The sequence below is a fragment of the Medicago truncatula genome, chromosome 1 (genome assembly GCF_003473485.1).
Source record: "Medicago truncatula cultivar Jemalong A17 chromosome 1, MtrunA17r5.0-ANR, whole genome shotgun sequence".
NCBI classification, from domain to species: Eukaryota; Viridiplantae; Streptophyta; class Magnoliopsida; order Fabales; family Fabaceae; genus Medicago; species Medicago truncatula.
The window spans coordinates 43,534,612-43,549,421 of NC_053042.1; the positions used below are offsets into that span (position 1 = coordinate 43,534,612).

The window sequence follows — 14,810 nt, forward strand, 5'->3', positions numbered from 1 at the left end:
TTACATGAAATAGCTCAAAGATGTCTTTTTTCTCGATCCACCTTCTCCATAGAGGTCATTCCATTGGAGAAGTTCGGTCATATTTGTTGAATCTGATGACACGCTTGCACACACCTGTTTACATACATGAAACATTACACAACCATCACATCACAAAGAAACAAATATAATGTTTTGCCATGACTCACAGTTTACTCCAAAAGGAAGACTGTAAATAGAAAAGTCTAAAGAAATAAAAACGAACATACCTGCTCGTGTGCATATTTAAAATCTTCAATCTTTAAGGGACGAATGTCGGCACTGCTACACAATCTAGGTAAAGGCTTGTTCTCAGCCAATGCAGAGGTTCTCTCCTGAAAGACATTGCATGTAAAAGTTGTGAGGAAGAGATCGCTGGGCCCTAAGCTATTAGGCAAGCATATCAAAGTGCACAGATTCATCTATCAATGGTAATTGGGTAAACATTTGCTATATTAAAAGGGAGGACTTGTACATTACACCTTCAACGGTAAAATTAAGGCTTAATTACACTTTTGGCCCCCTAAAAAAAACAACTCTTTTCAAGCCCCCCTAAGTTTACTTTTTGTTGCAATTTTGGCCTCCTAGCCCAATTTTGACCCAGTCAACGCTGACGCCACGTGTGTAATGTTTTAATTATTTTTTAATATTTTTTTATTTTGTAATTAAAAAAATAAAAATAAATAAATTTTTTATTTTTAATTTTTGTAATAAAAAAACAAAAAAAATTGTCATTAATATATTTTTAAAATTTTTGTAATTAAAAAACAATTTTTTTATTTTTTTAAAATAAAAAAATAAAAATAAAATAAAAAAAATTACACACGTGTCCGTTGACTGGGTCAAAATTGGCGTGGGGGGCCAAAATTGCAACAGAAAGTAAACTTAGGGGGCCTGAAAAGAGTTGTTTTTTTTAGGGGTCAAAATCACAACTTTGGGAAACTCAGGGGGCCAAAAGTGTAATTAAGCCTAAAACTAAATAACTCATGCATTAGAATTTCAACCAATCCCACTGAAAAGCCAGTGACAGAGCACAGAAGCAGCAAAGAATCACAGAACACATTCTACAATAAAGTGGCATCAGAAGTTGACCTCCGAATGAGCTCAGGGACTGTAAAACTTAGTTCATAACTTTTCTTGTGATAATTGTAATGCAAGATTGAAATTTTCTCAATCACTTCTCTATTACATATACTTTTCGCATTTCAGACAACTATGATGATTAGACCGCTTCTCACTTCTCCTCTTATTAGAACTCAGGTGCAAAAAAAAAATAAAAATAGAAAAGCAAGAGAGACTTGGTGATATCTTACTTTTTTTAAGGTAAGGGAACCAAAAAGATCTTCATTTACTCAAACAAAAGTGGAATGCAGAATTGGCCAAGCAAATAAATAGCCAACAAAATATACTTCGTAAACAGAGATAGGACAAATTTGCGCTAAAGATAAATACCACTTTAAGTGGTTCTAGGAGTTGTGACTACTGTACTGTAAAAACTCCAATGCATCTACATAATAATTCAATCAGCACTCAACTGACAGATTTTCAACTGCAAGCACAGACTATTTCTTCAGATTTAAAGAGGCGAAAATTAATACGTGAAATGAAACTTAATGCAATCCTTGAGAGCAGCCAAGACAAAACAACGACGAGAAATCATGGAGACTTCAACCAAGGAAATTATATATGAACTAACCTTCTTTTCCTTCTCCAAGATCTCCCTTATTGGACAGTGCGCGGCAGTGACGCACAGATTCTGCAATCAAAATAAAACAATGAGAATATTTTACCTAGAATTATGTGCAACGTTCTCAAGCAAGCAAGAATGGATGATTAAGATGTATTGAAACACAACCTTTAGGTCACTTCCGGAGTATCCATCAGTCATATTTGCTAATGCTTCCAAATCAACATCAGGCGCCAATTCTTCTTTTGCTAAAATGACTCTCATAATTTTTTCTCTGTTTGCTGCATCTGGCAAATTAACCATCAATCTACAAAATAAAAATAGGGAAGACCATGAGTTAGAATAAATCTCATCTACAAAATATAAAATACATGAAATCAAAATCAAACATAACATGTTTACCTTCGAGGAAGCCTCCTAATAACAGCCTCATCAAGATCAAAAGGCCTGTTTGTGGCAGCAAGAACAAGTACACGCTCTCTATCTTTTGTACGTAGACCATCCCAATTAACCATAAACTCATTCTTCATTTTACGCATAGCCTCGTGCTCACCAGGATTTTCACGTCTCCCCAACATACTATCAACCTGCCACAAATACCACAAAAATAAAAACACAATTAGCTGAAACTAACAATAAAGCATCAGCAACCATAAGAAATTTGAAATCTGAGGCAGATTAAAGAATTGTCTTTGTAGTAAATGATCACAAAAACTATATGACTGAGGTGTTCAGTAAAGGAATATGCTAAACTTTAGAACTTTTGGTTCGAATTAGTTTGGAGTTCACTACAATTCACAACCCCTGGTTCTTCAACCCACTGTATCAGTGCCTTCACAAACACTATAGGACGTACAACTGCCACTATCCTGCAGCTTTACAACTCCCAGGCAGCTTAGTCTTTCTTTTGACCCCCAATGACGACTTAGGACTTTGAAGCCTACTATAATTGTCCCCATCACAATGTAAATCACTAAATCTTATGTACATCCCATAAATATACCTACTTTTCCCCTCATGAACTAGTGAACATAAATATCATGTGAAACCAATCCAGCAATGAATCTTTTATGTAAGGTAGATGAGAGAAGTGGAAACTCTTGCGGATTCAGCCTAACAGCCCATTACAAGTTTACAACAGTCAATACTTTTGGAAGGTCAAGGAAATTAGACATGATTCTAGGGCATTTGAGGTATTTGTAATCATGCGAAGAACAGTTGAGTTTGATTAGATTTTTGTAAAATGTTTTTTAAAAGTTATGAACTTCAAGAAATTACACTTGCTAACTAACACCACTAAGATTCCTGGCTGTGCTTTCTTGATCAGGAACTCGCAATAGAATTTTGTAGTAAGATAGTGCATGGTAATCTACCCTTTTTAGAGGCACAAACAAGTGATCAAATAAAGAGAAATTGTGAAAATCATGTACAGACTAAGCCTCCTCAGCTGTTGTATGTTTCCAAGCCACATATGCGACATAAGTATGCCATGTGAATAACCACTAGTTATATAAGCATACACTACCCTCTAAATGGTAAAAATGATTAAAAAAGATAGAACTAACAAGATGAACATTCATTTAGGAAAAATGGTCAAAACGTAAGGAAACAAAAATGTTTAGCGTAGTGCTAGGAACACTCTTTCTAGCACTCTCTAACACTCACTCTCTTGCTGGGTTAAATCAATGTGGGTCACACACTTTGATTTTACCCAACAAAAGAGTGAGTGTTAAGAGAGAGAATTAAAAAGGGTGCTCCTAGCACTCCTCAAATGTTCAAGAAAAAGGATGGAAAACATCACATATATGAATGACAAGATAAACCAACCTCATCAACAAAAATAACGCTTGGAGCAATTTTGCTGGCCAGAGAAAAAACTGCTTTGACATATTTTTCTCCTTCACCAAACCACTGCAACAAACAAAATGATAGCTTTTTGTCATTGAAGCATAAGAGAATACCAGTGGTACAGTAAAAGTGTTTCAAGTTACAACATTAATACCTTCGAAGTAATGCTAGACATGGAGATGTTAATGAAATTTGCTCCAGCTTCGGTTGCTACCGCCTTTGCAAGCATTGTTTTTCCCGTGCCAGGGGGGCCAAAAAGCAATATTCCCTTGCAAGGCTATAATAAAAGTAATTGCAATGAGGTACAAACATGGTGTGATCGACTTAATATATGCTACACAAATCATTTGAAATATATAAATTAATCATTATTAGTAACTAGAATGAAAATCCTTCCACCTTAGTTAGTTGTCCTTTGCAAAATAATTCAGGCCTTTGAAGAGGAAGCATGACCAATTCCTTTAAGGTGTCCTTAACATTTTCTAAAGCTCCAATATCATTGAATGAGACCCCAATATCAGTTGGTGGAATAACATCACCAAGCAATTTTTTCTCAAATTCATTTTCAGTAACTACGTCCTGGATAAACAATTCAATAGATATGGATATTAATCCCATGATTCAAACCATGAAAGTGAAAAGGAACCAGATGTAAAGCAGTACTACAAAATATGTACTCCGCAAAATAGGGAGAGGAAAAAGGTATAAAATTGTGATTGTCTGATTTAAATTACCTTCAATGATTTTTTTACGCTCTTGTTCTCATTTTGAATACCCTGTAGAATGTTAAACCCATACTGAATGCTGCACAATTGTAAAGTAAAATGGTCTTAAAAAACAAATAACAAATAAACTTAGAAAACTTCATTTTATTGTTTTTGCTCAAATTATTAAGGTTGACATTATGAAAACGACCAAAGATGAGGGAACAACCTCTCTGCAGATATCACAGGCTTTGATTCTTCGGTAGAAGCTTCAGATGAATGCATAAAATGGTAACTTATTGCCCAGCCAATAATCTTCTCCACATCTAGTAAAAAGAGTTGACAATATATTATCAGTAATGTGGTACCAAAAATGAATATTTCATATTCAGAAGGAAATGTAACTCCAAACAATTAAATAGTAAAAACTGACTTTCAGTTGTCAGAGTTTGATCTTTGATGGAAAGAGTCTCAAGTTCAGGGCAATCCAATCCAAACTTGTTGAGGACCTGAATCATTAGAAGAACCTCATTAGAAACTTGACAATTGGCAAGGCAATAAAATAACTTTCCATTTTGAGTAAAGCAAAAGCTAAGTTATAGGTATGTTTTATTCCAGGTTTTCGTATTATTTGAAAATCCAACATCAAGTGGATCATTTTACTGAAAGTAATTGTAGGACTCGAGGGTGTTGGGAAGAACGTAATTAGTACTTGTGTAAGTGTTTGGAAGAACTTCTAGTGATAGGTTAAGACATGTCTATAAGTTGTTCTGAGCTTATATTTGTAAACTCCTCGCCTCGGTATAGCATATAGAAATAGCTTATGGATAATTTACCCTCATTTCCTCTTCGACTTAGAAACAACTTGTACATAAACTCTTAAATGATAAGCCATTAATCAAATTTTTTTGCCTAAATTCCCCTTAGCCCTATAATGAAAAATGCAAACTAAACATAAACACATATGGACGACCAAGCCATAAAAAAAAAGGCTAAAGTGCACTTTACCCCCCTTAACTTTTAAAAACTTTCAATTTTGGCCCCCTAAGTACAGAAACTATAATTTTGGCCACTAAGATTTAGCCTCGTTGCAACTTTAATCCTTTTGGTCAATTTTGACCGGTCAATACCTACATGGCACGCAAAGTGTGTAATTATTGAAGTTTAAAAAAATAAAAAATTCACATAATCATTTTCTAAATTAAAAAAATTAAAAAAGAAATTAAAAATAAAATAAAAAATAGAAAATGATTATGGATTTTCTACCATATTGATGTATTGGAGTGGCACGATTTTTTTCCCCTCTAATTATCATTATCATCTTCCTCAAAACTATCTTCTTCTTCATCATTACTATCAAAGAACCCTAATTTTTTTGGATCTACAATATGCTTGATTATTCATGAAATTGATATGGGGCTTCTCTTAATCAGTCAATTCTAAATCAAACCCAAGCACAATTGCTGTGTTGATGAGAGAAGCAAACCCAAGCACAATTCTAAAAGGGCTCAGGAGCAATTACAAAGCAAAGCAAATGCCAACAAAGCTAGGCAAGCAGCCGCAAAAAAACAACAGAGAAAACAAGTACAGCAAAACAAAAATTGATCCTGCACAAAACCAGCGACTTCGTATTATGCGAAGAGAGATTCAAAATTGATTTGGGGTTTTGGGGTTCTTCCCTCCTTGTTGTTGACGGAAGAGAGAGAACGCCTTCGGTTCCTTCGACGGAGACCTCACCGTCGCCGCCGCGCACAATGTTGGACCGACTTTTCTTCCAATTTTCTTCTAGTTTGACGTAACATCAGAAATTGATTCCATCTTCCACTCTCTTGCGATTCGACGTCGATGCAGTTATATTGTATGATGAATGATTGCAGTCAGAAATTATGAAGATGATGAATAATTTGAATGGAATTATACAGAAGTTATATTGTGTGATTTGATTAATGGAACCTGGAAGTGCTGCAATTCTTGTTCCATGAACTCACGTTTTTCTTTCTTTTTTTCTTTTCCTTTTCTATTTTTTTTTTTTCAATTTTTGTGGTTTTTTTAATTTCTCGATTTCTTTTTTTAATTTATTTAATTCAGAAAATAATTATGTGAATTTTTTTATTTTGTTAAAATTCAATAATTACACACATGGCGTGCCACGTAGGCATTGACCGGTCAAAATTGACCAAAAGGATTAAAGTTGCAATGGGGCTAAATCTTAGGGGGCCAAAATTGTAGTTTCTGTACTTAGGGGGTCAAAATTGCAAGTTATTGAAAGTTAGGGGGGAAAAGTGCACTTTAGCCAAAAAAAAATGGAACAACAACAAAATAGCAACAAGAGAAAGCATAGAATGATAAAAGAGTACAAGAAACAAAAAATATTATCAGGAGACAGTAAGACTAAAAGAGTACAAAAAACAAAAAATATCATCAGGAGGTACAGTAAGACTCACCAAGCGAATGCTGACAACGTTGGACTGAGCTTTCATAGTTTCTACATCACGTTCTAGGTGCTGTTTCCAATCAGAAAGTAAAGCCTCATCCTGTACAAAGTTGCAAGTAAAACAGATATATGAACTGTACGTACACAACAAGATCATAAATTGTGCAGTAAAATTAATCTAAGATACCTGAGGCAGCTGTATTGTAACTTTGTTTGGGAAAAACCTGTTGAGTTGCTTCATTACTTTGGGGGTTTCTTTGCTCCTATCATGCAGCCTCGTAAAGTTATCCTAAACAAACCAAATTATAGTATAGGCTGATGATTAATTCATGAAAGAACCAGAAAAAACCCATATACAACATTGTATGTTGATATTAACCAATATTCAAAAAGTCATCCATCTCAAAGCCATAAAAAAGGAGGGTGCAATGCCTAGAACTACACCAATCAAAGTAGTAGGAGCAATTTCTATGATTATTATACCGGAAAAGCAAGATCAAGTAGTGCTGTCTGATTGCCTCCAAATTTTGTAAACAGAAGGCTGCCAGGTTGGGTCTGGAAGTATAAATATTCAGTCATCAGATGCAGCAGCAAAAACTTACCTCTAATCATGATATCATTACTCTCAAATGCTTCCTAACAAATATAATAATAAAACATTACCTTCTCTTTACGATTGTCCGGGTGGATATGTGAACCAATTACTACAACATTCTGTGGCAAGCTTGCAAATTTACTTTTTAAAACTTCTGAGTTCCCAGCCACACCCTTCTCTATATCTTTAATCAACAACACTAGGGCTCCACTTTTACTCAGACTAGAGGCAATCTATGTTCACAATAGCAAAAAAAGGGTGTTATGTATACTACTTCAGGAATGAATTGAAACAACTTTTGGAAAAGTATAACACTGGGGCTACCTCAAAGATTTCATTAATAGCAACTTTTCCAGAGTCATCCCCTCCACAACCATCTACCAGTACCAAATGATTGGCTGCAGACAAATCATTTAAATTTTTAACGCATGGCAAAATTATAGCATACAATATACAAATAAGTGGCAAATGGAACGGCAAATCAATCAAATACTGTGAATTACCAGAACAAAAGAACCCACGGTCATCTTCGCAGAGCCCTCCAAGATCATTTCCATCTGGAATTGATTTCTCAAATCTAACTCCAATTTTTGAAGACCCATTATTTTCAAAAGCAAGGAGAACTTTGCCCCGGCAACCATAACTTGGTCCCCTGCTCAATATAACAGACAGAAAAAAGAAACACTAATTTCCAACACGAACAAAAAATAAACTAATTTAAAAGTAAAAAGGAATATTTAATAAGAGAAAATAGACAAAAAGAAACAACCAGCAGTCAAATATAATATCCACCAAAATAGAAAATAAAAAAATGTGAAAGTGAAAAACGTAAGTAAATAAGCACCAAAGCCTGCATAACTAAATTGAAACCGTCTTGAAACATCCATGAGGAATGCACGAGAGTCGAGAGAGAAGCCAAAACAAGAATTTTTACTTAAAAGCATTTTCAGCTTCAAGTAAATTAGTTGGAAAAAATCCACATAATGAGTTAATGACAACATCCTAGGATTCTGAGCTAAACAAAGTGCAATGACTCCAAAGTGGAAATTTTCAAAAGCTGTAACATCTGCAGATGAGGGACCTACTATTTATGAAATTTTTCCAATGCATTACAATGCTATTAAACTACAAAAATATTATCATCTCTCTCTACAATCAGGTCAAGCACTTCTACTGATTAACCGTAAAAATGTTACGAAGTATAATTTTTCCATACAAACTTACCTTGAAGGAAAAACTTGTGGTGATGAGGCAGCAGAAGGGAAGTCGCCAACATATTTTACTCGATCACCTGCAAATGACGTAAGAATCATATTATTGAAGGCGTCAGGTGCAAATGACGTAAGAATCATATTATTGAAGGCGTCAGGTCAGCAGAATGTCATCTAACATATATAAAAAATAAGATAATAGAAACTAAATTTCCAACTAGGTGCTAATTGTTACAAGAACACAACAGCATACCTGTTTTAAAAGCACTGCCTTTTGATGATGCCGTAGAAACTTCTTGCTTCAGTACAGCCTGTGAACTAGATGTGGATCCACCTATAATTTGGGCATCAACACTAGAAGCTGGTTTCTTATGCTGTATATGTATTGTAGCAGCCGGAGTACTTCTCTTGGTAAACATAGATGTTCTTTCAGTCCTTGGAATTGGAATTTCTTTAGTAGAATCAACTTCCTTCAATGGTGTTCGCTGAAAATTCAATTGCACAATCAATTCAATTGTGTCTACAATATGGCTGATTTTGATATGAAACAATCCCAACAGAACCAAACAGATGAGAAAGCCAATAAAGACCATGGTCAATGAATGAAATGAATTATATAAAACTAGACTAGTATGGGATAATAATCCTACAAAAACTCCATAAACATAACAAAAAGAAGGAAATCTTAGAAAACATACACCAGGAGGTGAAAGAGAATCCACAATTAGTAGCCACGCACCAAAATGTTTTGCAAGTGCCTTTGACAGAGTCTCCTGATATATTTCAGAGCCTACAAAAGAATCATATACAATGACAACACTCCTAACTTATGGAAAAAAGAAAGAAAAAAAAAATTAGTGAATCATAAAAACAAGAATGATGGGGCTACCTGCAGGACCAGATAACAATATCCGTGGGGACAGCGACGGAAGTTCTGAAACATATTTTCCAGAGCCATTGCACTTCAAATGAATGTATGCAGAAGTAATCAAAACATTCTTTGTTGTATCACTGTAATAAAGCAAATCATCATAACCAGTAGAATAAATTATCTTTTATCTATCTAACTACATGTCATCCTACCAAGCATTATAGCATTAGCAACAAAGAATATCAAGGTTTGTAGCTTACATCTAACTGTGACCACACAATAGATATGTATAATTAAGGTGGCATACAACAGGATATCAAATCAGAAAAAAAGTATTATTAACAAGAAGCAAGTATTTGCACCTTAGATAATATGGGAAACTTTCAAAGGAAACATCAATATTCTCAGCATTGAGAATTCTCATCTGTAAGCTATCCTTTAATGCTTGTTGCTTGGGCGATGTCAATATTGTCGGGGTATCAACATCTTTAAGGAGTTCCTTTAATTCCTTACGTTCTTCCAATATCTTGGCAATGTTGCCACTCAAATCAAATTCAGGACATGATCCAGAAAGCTTGTGCAATAATGGTCTCAATTTGCAGGAAGCAGCAGTCATCTTCCCAACATCTGCATCCACACCAGCATTGACTTCTACAGCAACAACATTTGGATCTTCATTAACGGTGGTAGAGGACGGAAGACCAGTTTCCTCAGCAGAAAAAACTCTATCTGGTTCGTCATTAATGATGTTGTGCTTCATGTCAGTGTTTGCCTTATCATCTCCATTGCCGGCAGGTAGTGATGAAACATCAGTCTTCTGCTGCATGTTCTTGCTAGTGTTAGAAGAAGGGGAAATCATGGATAAATCTTCATTAAGTTCAGAAAAAGAGGCCAATATTGAAGCTCCAGCAACAGACGACAGGTCTCCAGATCTTGCATCAAGTTGCGTTCCAGTTATTGAAGCACCCTGGGCTTCTAAAATGGTCACAGGAGAAGGTATATTGGCAGTAGTGATGTTATTATTGAGCTGCTGAAAGATCTAAATCCATGCTAAGGAACCCATCAGATATCAATGGAAGAAATTTAAGAATGAAAAAACGCAGGATTTGTAATATAAATACATAGAAAACGTGACTAACATGTATTTTTGCAAAGGTGAACACAGAAACATGCACAAGAAAAAATCAAGGAGCAAGAAGAAACAAAAAGATAAATTCTTGCTAGGGAATCATATCTAAAGGATACATAAGCCTGCTTGCCGGAAACACCAAAGACAACTTCATCACCTCCACTTAAAATATGACGGGATTTCTTCCCACACATCTTTCCATTAACTTTCACAGCACCACAATTCCCTATGATTTCCAGCAATGCAACAGATGAACCTCCATGCTGTGCAGAATTACAAACAACTGTGGTTACTAATCTATTAAACTTAGAAATGGTTAACAGCAATTTTCTTATGATGGAACAATTTTAGGAGCATCTACCATAAAAGAATTAAAATTCATTTCAGTGATATCTTTGGCAACATCTATAATAGATCTGAATTTGTTTGAGAAATTACTTTGTCATAACAAAGTTGTAAAGATCTTATCTTCAGTAGGTTTTTTTAAGTTTAAAAAGATTAAGGAGGAAACTCTACCTCTATATGGCTCAATTTGCACAAAACATTACTAACAGAGGGATCTTTCAGCCATAAATTACATTGACGACATTGGCCAACAGTGTAGATAGGATCACACATGGGCAGGTGAGGGTTCTGGAAAAGCATGAACAATAAAAAGATTAATTCCAAACCTATAAGAGTGTAATCCGAAAAAAAAAATCGAAGATTAAATGAAAAGACAGAACCATAAATTAGATAAAAACTCTTCCCGTTTCACACTCACAATAAATTGATGATTCTTTGAATTAAATGCAAATTTTACTCTCATGAGTCAACGTCATGACTAACATCAATGCTATACTTTACTTTGAAGGAAAAAAAAAAACGAAGAATGATGCTAGATCTGGAGACCTGTCGGCTATTGCTGGAGATTCAATATTGGCCTCTTTTTCTAAACTTAATGGAGATTTATCTATCATTCCACCTTCTGCTAACACTGGCAAGAACATGCAGCAGAGTATTTCATCATTACCTGGCGGCAATGGGGATGATAAGGCAAACATTGACATGAAGCACAACATCGGTAATAACGAACCGGATGGAGTTTTTTCTGCTGAGGAAACTGCTCATCCATCCTCTACCACCATTGTCATGTGTAATTCTGCACAACATGGAGGTTCATTGGTTGCATCACTAGGAATCATAGGGGAGTAAAGGTGCTGTGAAAGTTAACGGAAAGACGTAAGGGAAGAAATCCCGCCTTATTTTAAGTGGAGGTGATGAAGTTGTCTTTGGTGTTTCCGGTAAGCAGGCTTATGTGTTCTTAGATATGGAGATGTACAACGGCGGCAAGTAGGTTGCAGTAATATGAATTGGGCTTTATTTATAATGCGCTTATTTATATTGCGCTTTCCTAGGGTTTGGCATATTGGCCTTTTTGGAAAATCCAATGATGGGCCTAAATCTCTTGAATGAAGAATTGTTTCCCTCTTTGGGCCTTTGCCTCGATGACCTCTTTTTCCTTATTTGTTAACTATGAAGACGAAAATAAATAGAAATTCCATACAACTGATTATTTAATAAAGATAAGAAAACATTAGAATAGTGGTCATCCTGCAGTATGCTATACCGTTGTCCCAGATTTGGGGTTGATGCTCTGCGTCGCTATCCGAGATTAACAACATTTCCCCTTCAATAAAATATTGTATTCAACTCTAGTGTATAGGGGGGACAAGGTGTTAGGAGAGCCTTTCCCTCATAAATGGGTCCATCATTATCTTCTCTTGTTGGTAATGCACAATAAAAAAAATTCCAAAAGCTACAACATTAACCCCCCCCCCCCCCCCCCCCCCCCATCCCCCAAAAAAGCAGGTATCAATAAATCGTCTACAAATAGATGATGACACGTCCTATAATCTGAAATAGTAATTAATTTCTATGTATGATATAGTACAAAGCATTTCCTTTTCTTGATGGTAATGCACTACAAAAAAAAATCCTGAGATGATAGTAATGTGAAGTGTTACTATTGTGACAAGAGCCACATCAACCAAGGTGTACACAAATGAGGGTACAGTTAGAGAGACTAAAAGAAATGAACAAAGAATTATGAAACTCCAAACCAATGTAGCTAATAGCACCATTGAAGATGATGATGTGTGCTTAGCAACAAATGAGAATTTCATTTAAGTCAAAATGGGTAATGGATTTGGTTAACTCAATGCATATTTGACGAGATTGTGTGATATTTGACACCTAGAAACCTAGTGGTGTGTTAGGTCATTTATAGTTAGGATATGATGAGAAAAATGAAGGCTGAAAGCATTGGGAAAGTGAGAATGAAGCTCTTCGTAATGGTGCAATTCAAGCTTTCCGTAGTAAGGCTTCTAACTTATAGCATTGCTAATATCATCTCTTTGGAAAAGATGCCTTTGCAAGGATACAAGTTCTCTAGGAAAGGTGTTTGATACATCAAAAGATAAGTCATGAAAAGTGTGAACAGTTGTGTAGCAAAAGAGAAAAGAAGGTTAAGCCAAACGATGACATAAAAGTTTAGAAAATTTAACTGAATGAGAAATTGTTGCATAGTAGTTGAAATTTCCAAATACAATAATTAGAAGGGAGAATTATTGGAGTTTCCCAAAATTAAAGTGAAACTCTCTTGGAATTCAACGTTGACTCCTAGGGTAAGTTTGAATTGGTGATATGAAATGGAATGGAGTGGGACGGAGTGGAGCTGAACAAAAAAAAGGTTCCATTGCATCGTTTGAATAGACCTCAAGTTTGATAGAAGTTGAAAATGTGAGGAACAATTTATAATTTACACTTATTCATTTTAGTAAGAAGCCACTCATCACCACTACATCAAGGGAGTTTTATGAAGAATGAAGGCATCCCATGTCCAAGCGAAGTGAATCCCCAAGAAAATGTGAATGATCAATTGTATAGTGTAGGGTGTTTCTTGTAGGTAGATATGTTAATTGGAATAAGTTTGTACGTTTACACAAAACCTTAAATCTTGTTCGACATAGTGATACTTCCATAAAATGCATTTTTTGATAGACGTAGAGTCATAGACAATTAATTAGTGTTAAACCTCAAAAAGTCTGCATTTTGTCGTTATGTAGTGTTCACGTATTCTATCTTTGGTGTGTGTAACTTTTGCTAACATGGACAGTCCATAATATACACTAAGTTGAGGCTGTAAATTAACCAACATTGCACAATGCACAACATGATGCATGTAGAAAATCTCAGCCATACTAGACAAACTCAGAACCCCGAATTCAGAAAATAGTATAAATCTATAAACCAAAACTAGTCAGTAAAATGGTTTCTGATTTGTCAAAATCACTAGTTTCAGAACCAGTATTGCATCCTCTCCCTTCTTAATAAGACAAAGAAACAACCCTGCAAATTGCAAAACAAAACAAAAACTTAACTAAGATTAGAAGTAAACCTCAGAAAATTGAGAAATGAGCTTCCCCCAAGCTGACTTAGAATTAGATTTTGTGCAGCGTTTCTTCGACCGAGATAACGGCGGTAATACCTTTGATTTCTCAGCAATTTGACCTGATTCTAACACAAAATCCATAAATCTCACAAATCAAAAAAACCACACATGCTTGCTTGCTTGGTTGGATTATATAAAAAAGAAGAAACCCATCAAAGAAATGATAAAAAGTTTATAACTTTGATACCTATACACTGAGGAGGAGACACCAAAGCTTCATCTTCGTTTGGAAGAGAAGAAGACTTGTCATTGTTACCATCAACAGCCATTTCTGACAGATCAGATGGTCTTCTCTCTCGTTCACCAGATTCGTTGACCAACGGTGAGGGATTAACCTTAGATGAAACATTCTTTGAGACCTGTTTCATCACAAACAAAAATTTAAGAATTAAGATAAAAAATAAAAAAAAATAAAAAAATTACAAACCCATTTGTGAGGAATAAGAGAATTTGGTTTTGGTTTGCATAAGAACCTTGGATCGTTTTTTTGTGTTGGAAGGAGATGATGAAGGAGAAGAGAGAGGACGTTTGGAAGAAGAGGAACTGCTTCTAGTTTCAACCATGATGATGATGGGTTTTGAGATTGAGATGAGAAATGTGTTTGAGACCAGACAGACCAAAAATTATTGAAACTGGTCACGTTTGTGTTGTGTGTCGCTGGTTTTATATGGCAATGGCAGGATGAAGTAAAAATGAAAGAATAATATGACATGTGTTTAATTAATGTTTAATTTGTAGTTGTATATTTAGCTAATCACATCTTATCACTTACTCTCTCTATCTCATCTCATGAAAAATAACTCCATATCTTCTCCATTTA

At 35.2% G+C, this 14,810-nt stretch overlaps 1 protein-coding gene across 3 annotated transcripts; it reads right to left on the minus strand.

Annotated features, from left to right (window-relative positions):
• Positions 1–14,654, minus strand: LOC11413908 (uncharacterized). 3 transcript variants are annotated; one of them, XM_003591504.3, is made up of 27 exons: positions 14,464–14,654; positions 14,178–14,349; positions 13,937–14,049; positions 11,014–11,130; positions 10,614–10,760; positions 9,731–10,407; positions 9,387–9,508; positions 9,196–9,287; positions 8,751–8,982; positions 8,511–8,577; positions 7,790–7,938; positions 7,611–7,684; positions 7,355–7,519; positions 7,175–7,246; positions 6,879–6,980; positions 6,702–6,791; positions 4,691–4,766; positions 4,487–4,583; positions 4,288–4,357; positions 3,953–4,132; positions 3,708–3,830; positions 3,533–3,616; positions 2,108–2,292; positions 1,874–2,012; positions 1,715–1,774; positions 249–353; positions 1–114 (listed from the first exon to the last, which is right to left on the minus strand). In XM_003591504.3, the coding sequence occupies exons 1-27, from the start codon at positions 14,551–14,553 to the stop codon at positions 1–3; spliced, it is 3,714 nt and encodes a 1,237-aa protein (XP_003591552.1). In that variant the 5' UTR covers positions 14,554–14,654. The 3 variants fall into 3 exon arrangements, with proteins under 3 accessions (XP_003591552.1, XP_024639656.1, XP_039685766.1); XM_024783888.2 differs by having other exon boundaries at positions 13,937–14,055; XM_039829832.1 differs by lacking the exons at positions 13,937–14,049; positions 14,178–14,349; positions 14,464–14,654 and adding an exon at positions 11,389–11,505.
• Between the last annotated feature and the right edge of the window lie 156 nt (positions 14,655–14,810).

Coding starts and splice junctions, on each gene's coding strand:
- LOC11413908 (XM_024783888.2), bottom strand. CDS start 14,553: ATGGTTGAAACTAGAAGCAGTTCCTCTTCTTCCAAACGTCCTCTCTCT. Junction 11,131..13,936: donor TCATTTCTCAATTTTCTGAG/GTTTACTTCTAA, acceptor ATGCTTTTCCAG/AACCCTCACCTGCCCATGTG. Junction 6,981..7,174: donor TACTTGATCTTGCTTTTCCG/GTATAATAATCA, acceptor TGGTTTGTTTAG/GATAACTTTACGAGGCTGCA.